Raw genomic sequence first — 12,600 nt, forward strand, 5'->3', positions numbered from 1 at the left:
CCAGAATGCTGGGGACCCACTATAATTCAGTTGATTCAAATAGGAAAGTGGACACAAAACACTCATCAGATTTTCAACTGCTGGTTACCTGTTTGTCATATAAACAAGATTAATACAAAAAAATGTCAAAGCTTATCTGAAGTATCTTTATTTTCCATGAAAGTGGTGAATTCTTTAATTAATTCTTTGCCATTTTTTTCTGTTGCAGGTGTCAAATTGACTTGTCGGGTCTAAGTAAGGAACATACACACAGACTAGATTTGCCCCTGTCAGGAGGAAAAGGCTACTTAGTGCTTCTGGTCACTCTAACAGCGTCTGCTCCAATCAGTATCTCTGATCTTTCTTTCACCGCATTGGAGAATGAGGAAGAACGCAAAAGAATAATGGCAAAATATGTATGTATTTTTGCTCTAATGTCTATCATATTCATTTAAGTGAATTCTACTATGAATTTTAAAAATCTGGTGTTTTTCCAGATATCATTGGTATAAAGAGGAGAACATCACTGGGGCTTGGAGAGTGATGATCAACAATCTAAGTTCAAGTGGAGAAAATCAAAAAATAAGCTCCCTGAACTTTTAGGAAGCATTGTAAATTTCAGCTACTCTGATACTGTCATCCAATCCATAGCCTGTAAAAAGTGGGATGAACATGCTGCGAATGAGCTAAGGAACCTTAACAAGGGGGCTCAAACCTATTGCTACCTACCCCTGCCCTTAAACATCTCTGCTGCAAATGGATCACTTGTGTCCTCCTTGGAGCATACTGTTTTGATGCACTACAATTTTTTCTTTTTACACCTAGGAGTGAATGTTTTAGCCTTGTATCCAGAAATGTGCTTACCTTTCATTGGTGGCACAAATGACATTATTCCTATCATGGAAGTGTTGTTCCTCATTTCAGCATTTGATTTTTTTTTGGCCATGAATCAAAATAAATTTGGGTGGGAGATGTTCAAATTCATGAAGAAAACAGGTTTACAATTCTTTAGCAAACTAAAATTTCAGCAAAAATCAATATAAATAGCTTTGTGCATTCCCTAAATAACTGTAGTGAATCATGTCAATATGTGCAAATAATATTGTAAATATTGTTAAAAATATGATCAATATGGCTTTTTCTCATTTTCAACATATAGAAATGAATTTAATCTTTGTTTTTATGGAAAGCTAGAAGTCCACAGGAAGCCAATAAACATGTAAAAGGAATGGACTAGGTATCCATTAAGTGAGAACCTTCCATAGAGCTGGAGTATGGTTGATTTGTACAGGGTCAGAACTGGAAGATGGCTGAGCTGTACAGGAGCAGGACCAGAGGATGGATCATTTTCTTATTCAAGCATGTGATGTGGGCATCACTGGCTGACTAGCATTTATTGCCCGTCCCTAGATACCTTTGAGAAAGTGGAGGTAAGCAACTGTTTTGAAACGCTGCAGTCCATTTGCTGTAGGTAGATTCCAAATTCCGTCAGGGAGAGAGTTGCAGGATTTTGACAAAGTGACAGTGAAGAAATGGCAATACATTTCCAAGTAAGGATGGTGAGTGGCTTGGAGGAGAGCTCGCAGGTGGTGGTGTTCCTGTGTATCTACTACTCTCGTCCTTTGAGATGGAAATGATTATGGATTTGGAAGATGGTGTCTAAGGATCTTTAAAGCATTTCTGCAGTGCAACTTGTAGATAGAATACACTGTTGCCACTGAGCATCAGTGGTGGAGGGAGTGGATGCTTGTGGATGTGGTGCCAATTAAGTGGGCTGCTTCTTGAGTGTTGTTGGAGCTGCCCCCATTGGGGCAAGAGGGGCATATTCCATCACAATCCTGACTTGTGACTTGTGGATAGTGGATAGGCTTTGGGGAATCAGGGGATAAGTTACTCACTGCAGTATCCTTAGCCTCCGACCTACTCTTGTAGCCATTATATTTACATGGTAAGTCCAGTTGGTTTCTGGCCAATGGTAATAAAGACGTTACATTAAAGATTTGGAGTTGTTAATTAAACTGCAATCTTACAAACCCTGCACTGTGATGACAATAGGTTGTGAAGTCAGCCATGCAGTATTAATCCTGTAATAATAACCCTGAGGCTTTTGTCAACAGATAGCTCAGTGAATTTTCAATCACGGATTTTGTCAAATGCTGAATATTTAAAGAACATAGATTTTAAACGTTTTGACTCTTGACAATTCCACTCAATCTATTTTAGCACATTCATTTCTACTTTCAACAATCCCAAGTGACACCTAACCTCTTCCAAAGGGCCCTTGACCTCTCCCAAAGAGGTCTTTGTACATATCCAAAAAGATTCTTTACCTCATTTGAAGGGTATGTTATTTTTCTAACTGATTGGTCAGATTCGGATGTTTTGTTCAAATGTCTAAAGGCAACAAGTCACGCTTTGGACATTCCATTAAAGAAATATCCGTTAATCACACGTGCAAGTTACTATCTGCTCTTACTCCTTGCATCTGCCCAATCTGCCAGATTGAAGGCAGGATTCCAGAATCAATTCTAGTCAGTTAAGCTAATCCAGAGATCCCAAGTGTCATGCCAATTCAGGGCAATCCTAGACTCAGTTCTAGACTGAAGGTTTCAGTCAAGGGGTTAGTATTGGCCACTACAATTTTCTTCAATGTTTGAGAAAGTAAAACTCCATTTTATAATTCTTGATTCAAAACAGGCATCTAATAAATCTAATTAATTGTTGTTAATAGTCATTCTACCATAATGCCAGGATTTAATTTGCTTCAAAATGGACCCACGGGCCAAGGGAAAGCACTGGGTACTTTGAGCCAGTCTTCCATTGGCTTTCCAGACAGACAATTTTATTCCCAAAAACTTCACTTCCTGCAGGTCTTTCTGGGCACTGTGCTGAGCACTGTGGATCTGACATCACTGCTAGAGGGTAGGCTTCTCTGACTGAAAGTGTCTTCATGCCTAGTTATAGCATATTAAAAATGTCTTATCAGCTTCTTGAAAGCATCTCAGTTTGGAGTCACCCTCTTCTTTCCTGCAAAGTATGCAGCAGTAGCTCCCCTCAGTGACATTGATGAATCTGTCCAACTCCACTAGTCCTGTCATTTGTCCATGTTGCCTCAATGCCAACATTTGATATCGATGACAAGGCCCATGGTGTGCCAGAGATAACAGATAATACCTCCATTCATTCTGCATAGACTTTAAAACACAACCACCCCTCCCAATTTTGCTCCCTTGCGCAGGGCGACCAAATCTTCCACATCCAAAGCTCCTGAGTTGCTTCACACCAGAGACCAACTGGAACTTTACCTTTGGACTACTTGAAGTCCTGGCAACATCTATTACTGAATTCTGGAATTACTGGGACTGTTTGAGCTATTGGCTAATCAAGTTGACTGCCAACTCCAGAGGGCTGGACTTTCTCCTCCTAAATGGCAGAATTTCTACTTTGCACTAACTTAACCCATTCACAGTATGTTATAGCTATGAGACAATTTACTTCTATTTTTGACAGCTGGCCGCTGACTTTCCTTCTGGGATGGTGGAATGAACTGTCTGCTCCCCCTGCAAATTTTATGTTCCAGAAAACACTGTATAGCGTATAGTGATCTCACCTTTAAACACAAGCATAGGTCTTCAATAAAATAAGAAGATAATATGCAAGACCACTACTTTTGTATATTTCAGAGCATCCTAATTCAAAAAGATAATTAGAAGAGGTCTTGGGAAGTTGGCACATCTCTTATCTACTGATTGGTTTGTGGCCAGGAAATGCTTCAAAGAAGAAAACATAATTTTTGTTTGTAGCATATATAAATGATCTGGAGGAAAATGTGGGCGGTCTGATTAGTAAGTTTGCAAATGACATGAAGATTGGTGGAGTTGCTGATAGTGTCAATGATAGTGAAAGGATACAACAGGACATAGATTAGTGACTTGGGCACAGAAATGGCAGATGGAGTTTAATCCAGACACATGCAAGGCAATGCATTTTGGAGGATCAAATTTAGGTGTGAATTATATTGTAAATGGCAGAACCCTTAGGAACATTAATATACAGACAAATTTGGGTGTGCAGGTCCACAGTTCCCTAAAAGTAGCCATACAGGTGGCCAAAGTGATTAAGAAAGCATATGGCATGCTTGCCTTCATTGTCCTGGGCATGGAGTACAAGAGTCTGCAAACCATGTTGCAGCTGTATAAAACTTTTGTGAGGCCGTATTCGAGTATTGTGTACAGTTTTGGTCCTTCCACAGAAGGATGTGGAAGCTTTGCAGAGAATTCAGAGAAGGTTGACTAGGATGTTGCCTGGTCTCTGAGCCATTGGCTATCAGGAAAGTTTAAAAAGATGAGGATTGTTTTCACTGGAAAGATGGGGGCTGAGAAGAGACCAGCTAGAAGTCTACAAAATAATGAGAGGCATAGGTATGGTGGATAGTCAGAGGCTTTTTCCCAGGATTGAAGCTTCAATTACAAGAGGGCACAGGTTCAAGATGAGAGGGGCAAAGTTTAGAGGAGATGCACGATGGAGGTTTTTTGTGCAGAGAGTGGTAGGAGCCGAGAATGCACTGCCAAAAGAAGTGGTGGCAGCAGGCGTACTGGTGATATTCAAGAGGCAACTGGAATGTTACATGAATAGGGACAGAATAGAGGGATGCAGAAGGTTTTTTTTTAGAATAGTCAGGGCATGACAATCGGCACAAGCTAGGAGGGCCAAAGGGCCGGTTTGTATGCTGTACTTCTCTTTTGTTCTTCTTGTTTTTTTGTTCAATTAAATGAAATTGAAAAGGAATAAGAAGTTATGAAATTTAAAAAGAAAAACCAACAATATTTATGAGTGATAATGGGAACTGCAGATGCTGGAGAATCCAAGATAATAAAATGTGAGGCTGGATGAACACAGCAGGCCTGGCAGCATCTCAGGAGCACAAAAGCTGACGTTTCGGGCCTTTATGTTTATTTAAGCTTATGTTTATGTTTATTGTGGATAAGACTCTCGCTTCTTTGCATGTTTTCTGCACTCCTATTTATGCACACACCATCTACACACTGTCTAGAACCAACAGGACAGATGGGTAATATGCCCTCAGGTTTCTTCCAAAACAGGTCTTTTGGAATTGCCCCAAAATGTTCATGCTCAGACTGACTACCTCTATTTGTTTATTGACCCTTTGGGAAATTTCCTGGTCTTAGCATGGCTAAGGCCAGGAACTCAGTGTATAGGGGCACAGTATGGAATCCTGCTTATGAATAATGTTATGTTTTCATGTTCAACTATGCCACACCATTGTGCTGGCACATGGAACTCTACATATGCCCCTGAAAATGATCTGGACAAAGTACTGAAATGCAGCTCACTCACTGCAGTTTTACCAAATGAGCAGAGAGAGGAGCTGTTACACTGGGTTTAGCTTAAAACAATGTATTCCAGGCTGTTCATGATTTTTTAAAAAAGTGATAATGTACTACAATTAAAAATCCTGTCATTTGATGCGCAGGCTATTATTTAAATACATCTACACTAGGCACTATCAAACATGGCAGTAGGAAGAGTTCAACAGAGCTTTAAAAATTTGAAATGTTATATTAAAATATGTCTATCACCTGACTGGCCTGCACTGGATAACTGAATTTAATAAAGACATATCTTATCAGCCTATGCAGTGAGCAGATAAGATGAAGCAGTTGTACAAATGCTTTACAATGCTCTTCAAACAGATTAACAGGCACTTGCTGTAGCTCAGTGGTGGATTTCTTCCTGCTGTTGAGTTTGAATCAGCTGTTTGCCAAGACTTGTATAGATCAGAAATGTATGACACTATCAGAAGAATAATGACAGGTATTGTTTAAATATTGTTACTCATCTAGTGGCAGGTTGGGTTAGTGATGAAATACCATTTGTCAACAATTTCTACTGAAAATGTTTGGTATGAACATAGAGCAAGGAATACTATTTGTTCTCACATTGACCTTTCACGACATTAATTTGAGGGCAATCTGATTCATATAATGTATTTGCACTGAATATGAATTTAATAGCTGTATCAAGGATGGATCTAAATTAGAGCAATTGTCCGAGACCGCTGGGCTAATGCTTTCAAAATCTTAAAATTGGTGAAACAGCAAACCAGGGGATGGCTGTGGTTCTTTTGCTTAATTGATTCCAATCATTGAGCAAAGCTGAGAATTGTTTGTAGTCTTGACCCTGCTATCAGTCTGAGTAAGCCTAGAAAATAAGATTACAGCAATTTAACTATTTTTTTTAACCAAATGTACAAATGCATCAAATTAAATAGACACTTCAATTCTAGTCATTAACATGAAAGAAACCTTTTACCACATCCTTTGATTTTCTTTAATGGACTTTAGTGAGATGGCAGCCAGAAGGCGATTTGGTGACCTACTGGGAATGGGAGCATGAAGCCACTGTTTTCTACTTTGTCACCACTTAAATTCAGTAGAGCTAGTTTGAAAAGAAGTTGTTAGCATTCCATTTTTATTATGACATTTCACAGTCGTCCGATTTAATGTCCCTTGACCGAATTGTCCATCGTGAGACGGTGGGTTTGAAATGTTATTTGGAGCATTGATAAAAGGTGAGTGTTATAAGATGACAGCGAGTCATAAGCTTGGTGGTGTGACATTAATTTTCTTCATAACAGAGATGAAATAAGACGTCATGATGACAAGCTGTCAATCAGTGCAGGCCCCTGTGTGTATCTCCGTGCCATAGGATAGGGTATTGCTTCTCCCATAATAGACCTGAACTGGAAAGCTCTTGCTGACAGCTGCTGCCATACAGAAAATTTATTATACAGCCTTTCATTAAAAAAAATAAAGAGGAATCATCTCTTGAGCATTTCAATCTTTTCTGTCTATTGAGATTTGAAAGGAATCATGGGAGAGGAAAAATAATCTACAATAGAAATTCTAATATTAAAAAAAATACAGAGGAAGCACATGGTAAATAATCAATCTATAGAAATACGGTGAGCATGCTGGCTGAAGTTATTTCACACATTAAAAAAGATTTGTTGTATTCTAACATTGGTACAGCACAGAGCAAATCCAGACTGTCACAGTTTGTAATGAATTAAGTCACCAGTCAAACATAAACTGAAAATCCAAATGGTAATTAACCCTCAGGGTACTGAGAGCATTTCTGCAGAAAACCATTAAATGTGACAAGGCTTGCAAATTTTATTTCATTGTCAGGGAGCAGAGTTTCTTATTCCCTTTTCCTTCAGCCTTGCTCATGATGATAATTTACACAGTTCTGTTTCGCTCAAGTTGTGAGGCCGATTGAGTGTTAGTAGGTTGTAGGTCACAGTCTACACATGATGATTGTGCAGTTGTTTTTCCAAATGAGTGGGAAAGCCTCCTAAATGTACTTTTAATTGTACTTCTTAAGTAAGATACTGATTTGTCTTGCTTATTTTAAAAAGCCTTTTGATAGCTCTTTCCAAGTGGATTGGTTCATCTTTCCACCTTATATTAACAAATCAAAAATATTGTCTTTGTTAGAAAGGCATAGTGAGATACTACTATGAACATAATATTGCACAATTTCTTGCATTATTTTTAAAAAAACTGACTAAATAAATATATGATATAGTGAAGTGTGGAGCTGGATGAACACAGCATGCCAAGCAGCATCTTAGGAGCATGTAAATAAATATATGCATGAATTATTTTAACATGTTGTATGTGGAAAAGTCACACTGTGGAATAGATGACACTATAGCTACATTAAAAGCAGATAAATGGTCTGATACTGTTCCCATTGGTTTCATCGTAACATTCACTTACTGGCTTTTCATTGAGCGTAGTTAGTTGCATAAATGTGCATTTTCAACCAGTTAGGACATTTTCAGATTTAGTTTTTGAATTAGCTAGGAGTAGTTGACTTGAAAATTTCAGCCACAGTATTATGTTTAACACAGAGGTCAGCTTGCTCCCCTATGAACTTTATATTTCTTGTTGTGCCCTTTTCCACTCTTCAGCTAAAATTACTTCCAAATGATTGTTTTTACAAATTATAATTATTGATAACCTCAGTTATCCCTTTTGATTATTTAACGTGTGGATGTTTATTCCATTCCTCTGAAATTAAAATTTAATAAGCAATTGTTTCTGTAACTGTTCATGTGTTTTCAACATTGTGCAAACATGCAAGTACAAGTACGTATGTAAAATTAAGTTAAGGAACATGGAGTAATTTCTTTAATATTTCATCACCTTAGAAGAAGTAAAGTGATCAACTGAATCAGAAGTGTTAACCAGCTGTGCAGCAATTTAAAAATATAATTTTATGGCAGAGTTTATATTTTGGAAAATCTGACACTTCCTACAATAATTTTGCAGCAACTTTCTATAAAAACTATAAAAATAATTTAAGTCAGAAAGCATATGCTAATTTAAAATGGTAAACAAGTATCCACCACCTGTTGCTGGACTCTTTTGCAAAATCATAGAAAAGTAGTTGTAATAGATGCTATCCATATTCTGAGTAGATTTCCAATAGTGCAGCAGATAATTTACAGCCTTTAAAAAAGATATTGGAAGCCACACAAGGAACAGCAGGAAGATAGTAGGATGCTGGAGAATCTGGCATCCTGAAATGTCAACTTCCATCTTCTTCTGATGCTGCTTGGCCTGCTCTGTTCATCCAGCTCTACACCTTCTTATCTCAGTAATGGGAGGGAAGCTTTTTGTTACTTCTCCTTCTCTGGAGCTATGAGGATCACACTCTTTCCAGTTCCACAAGAAGTGTGTAGGTTGCTTTCCGCCAGCACACAGACTTGTCTGTTTACCCGTATTCTGCTCCATACCATTCTGTGACTTCACTGATCACTGTTGCCTGTAAGCAAATCCACATTGGAAGCAAATCCAAATTCAACAATGGAAACAGAAAATGCTGGAAATGCTCAGGTATCTGTGGAGAGAAAACAGAGGACCAAATCTCTCTCAGCCGTCTAGAGTGGGACTGAGAGGTCAGAAGGCTGGCAACTTGGAAAGAGAAGGCTGGCATCTTCCTGCTGCCAGCAAATATTGCCAGTGACAGGAACCTTAGCAGCTTAACAGCCCAATGGGAGCAAATAAGGATCACATCCTGACCCGAGATAATGGGAACTGCAGATGCTGGAGAATCCGAGATAACAAAGTGTGAAGCTGGATGAACACAGCAGGCCAAGCAGCATCTTAGGAGCACAAAAGCTGTCGTTTCGGGCCTAGACCCTTCATCAGAGAGCCTCTGATGAAGGGTCTAGGCCTGAAACATCAGCTTTTGTGCTCCTAAGATGCTGCTTGGCCTGCTGTATTCACCCAGCTTCACACTTTGTTATCTCACATCCTGACCCCATTGGCATAATGCCTGCATCAGACTGTTGCCACAGGTACAGACCACTAAGTTGACCCTGATGGCCTTTCAGCAGGAGGGGAGGTGTTTCGTTCCTTAAGAGATGCTCTCTGGCTTATGAAAGGGCCCTCTGCCAACAAATGATGCCTGCATTCCAAACTCACCACCACTGCAAGGTCATCCAACCTCCTCCTTCCTCCAAACCACCACCACTACTCTAAATTACTCTAAACCACCATTACTCTAAATGTCTGCCTGTCCATGCATTTCACCAGGCAATTTAGCTGTTTTCAAAGTGCATTGGCATTAAGACATTCTGCCCTTTATCTCTAGTCTTAGCTAAGTCCACTACTAGCAGTGGCAACTTCCAAGCTTACTGAACCGAGGGGTAGGCCTCAATTGGACAACAGCCTCAACAAAAAATGATTAATTATCCAATGCCAACAAATTGCTGACCATTGTCTAAGCAGAGGGGAGTTGTGTCCTACTTATGGCCTACATGGGAGGACCTCAGGTTCCTCAGAAAAGTTCAGCCTAGCATGACTTTTCTCATTACAAATGAAAAAAATTGAAGACAAATTTTAATGCAAGGACAGAGGTAAAGAAAGGGGAGAGTACAGGAAAGAACAAAAGAGTAAGAAGGGTCAAAGGAGCAAAAGATTAAATGATAGAAGGTATAATGCTACAAGGTCAACAGAGATGGCAACAAAGTCAATAACTGATGGGACTTAGAGGACATTTGAGTGAAATAGTAGAATTACCAAAAAGGTACCATTCAAAAAGTGGGGATAAAAGTTTGGATTTAAATGGCTGACCACAACATTAAAGTCAGAGCCTCTAATCAAAAGCTAAATTGTTGTTCTTTAAGCCTGAATTGAACTCCACTGGAACAATGTAGGAAGCCAAGCAGAGAGGTCACAATGAAAGGGTAAAGAATTAAATCGATAGCCAACCAAAAGCTGTGGATTACACTAACAGATTGAGTGTTACCTGAATTGACCCACTGTGCATTTGGCCTATCTGATGATGAGGAGACCTAAATTTTAAACCTTGGCAGTGAGCTTCCGCTGGAGATGGGACTGGTGCATGGATAAAATGAAATTTGATGCCCAATTCCAGATGAGCCTTCTATCTTCTACCCAGATTTGCAACATGTCAAGTATTTTGGATCTTGAAATGGGCCAAAGTAAATGACAACCCTGCCCCTGCTCTCTAACTGTTTTTTTGATGTATGTGTAGTTTATTCATTTATTTGCACTACTTGCTAATTTCAAAAGTATATAAAAACATTGACTTTTTTTTCCCCTGTTACATTCGGTGCTAATCAAAGATTATGAGTTGAAATTAATTTTGCTTCTTCTGGTAATTCTACAGTTCCAAAAGTATTTTAAAAGATGTCCAAATTAACAATGATGGTGACAAATAATCACTTGCTTCAGTCATGTCACTGAATAGAGATTGAGGTGCACATCTGCTGAAATTAAAAAGATGCAGTATTTTTCAAATGAGAATCTCATGATCAGCTTTTGTAGCTTGTTTCTTCTAAATACAATCTTCATAGAACACATATTTGGGGAAATAATAGCCTTCTGCCAATATTCAAAAGTATACATTGTTTACCTGGATACATTTGAACTTTACTGTGTTGGCCTCATGAATTGCATTGAAAATATCAGAACATTTTCACATTTTTTAATAGTTCGAGATAAATGCTGTGTAATAGCCTTGCATAAGAGACTCATCACTCTGAGAAAAAGTAAGGAATCATATGCTGCTTTGTTATAGTTAAGAAGTGAACTTGAAATTGTGCAAAATGCAAAATTGCTCATATGCAATTTATAATATCTGTACAATTACAAACTTCAGTCATCCATTTTTGAAACATACTAAGAATTACACAATTTAATAAATACAGTAAATTGCAAGCTTTTTATAAGCTTTAAAATAAAACAAAATGCTATAAATATTGATACAGACCACCGCATTTATTATGGAAGTTAATTTAATCTTCCATACCTTTTCAGGCTAAATCAACATATACATATAAACATACAAATCTTTCAGTAGCTCCATAAATATATTAGCCTGTGAATAATCCTGACCTTTTGAGTTAATCCTTTAATCCCTTCCCACCTATTTCACAACATTTAGCCAACTCTTGCTTCTTTGTTTTATCTCATTATGCAGGAAACATGGTCAGTGCAGAATTGCTTTACCAGTTTGATGTAAATGATGCTTTTCCAGGTTTTAAACAGGAGTGCTTAATATGTGTTGCAGTATAAAGCTTATTTATTTATAAAAACATGTTACCGTGTATTTAGCACAGTACAGATTAGAGCTGCTTCTTGAGTTCTGCCTATAATATTTACAGTGGATGGGCTAATAAATCAATGAACAATTAAAAGATTTCCATTAGCACTGATGAGAATGGAGAGCTGGGCTATAAAATCATACACTCAAAGACAATTACTCATATTATTATACACTTAACAAATCAGGCTTCCATAGAAATGAATGGGGAACAATTTCATCTTCGTAAAAAAAACATAATTCACAAGTGTATGCCTGTTAAGTAGAGTAGACTGGAATACATCTGGCACTTTTTAATTTTCTTTGATTGCTTCATTTCATTTTTAGTCCTTTTTTCCCAGATTAATCCTATAGGCTATTTAATGTCCTATATTTGGTTGGTAAATTGGGTCTGGTAATAAGTGGATTCTGTGGTTATTCATTGAAATTGGTCGCATTTTAATATGATGAAGCAAAGGGAAAAGGGAAAAGAAAAGTATTCTAGTAATCCTGGCCTCACATGTCACTGTTTCTGTAATAATTGTGGATCCCTGAAGACAGAATTTATCTACCAGCAATATTTTTTTCCTGAATATTTGAAAAGAAACAAAGTATATTTGTAAATCTCTAACTGTGCAGGTGGACAGGAACACACTAAAAGGATGATTCAAATTGATGAATAAATGCAGAGTTAGGAAGGGTGCTCTTGTGCCATAATTGCATTCTGTGGCACTACAAAAAGTTTGAATCTCATTGAAGTGAGGCCTGGCATTCATGTTTCACAAGGCTTTTTAATCAAATATACAGAGGAGAAATTTTTCTTCAACAGTAGCTATAAAAAAAAGTGGTGTTGGTATGTCATTAGTCTTTTCTTAAATGCCTACCTAATTTTCTCTCCCATTAAAGTCAATGGAAAATAAAATCAGGCTATACAATGGGCTACCAATCTTCTATCACCATATTATACTATCAGCAGAA

General features: G+C 38.0%; 1 protein-coding gene across 18 annotated transcripts in view; it reads left to right on the forward strand.

Moving 5' to 3' along the window:
• LOC125450983 (multiple C2 and transmembrane domain-containing protein 1-like) overlaps window positions 1-12,600 on the forward strand; it is a 562,377-nt gene that overhangs the window by 292,957 nt on the left and 256,820 nt on the right. For all 18 annotated transcript variants that reach the window (XM_048527527.2, XM_048527528.2, XM_048527529.2 and 15 more), the window contains one exon: window positions 209-395. In XM_048527527.2, coding sequence (XP_048383484.1) covers window positions 209-395 — 187 coding nt within the window. The remainder of the gene's footprint in view (window positions 1-208; window positions 396-12,600) is intronic.

The sequence above is a fragment of the Stegostoma tigrinum genome, chromosome 3 (assembly GCF_030684315.1).
Source record: "Stegostoma tigrinum isolate sSteTig4 chromosome 3, sSteTig4.hap1, whole genome shotgun sequence".
NCBI classification, from domain to species: Eukaryota; Metazoa; Chordata; class Chondrichthyes; order Orectolobiformes; family Stegostomatidae; genus Stegostoma; species Stegostoma tigrinum.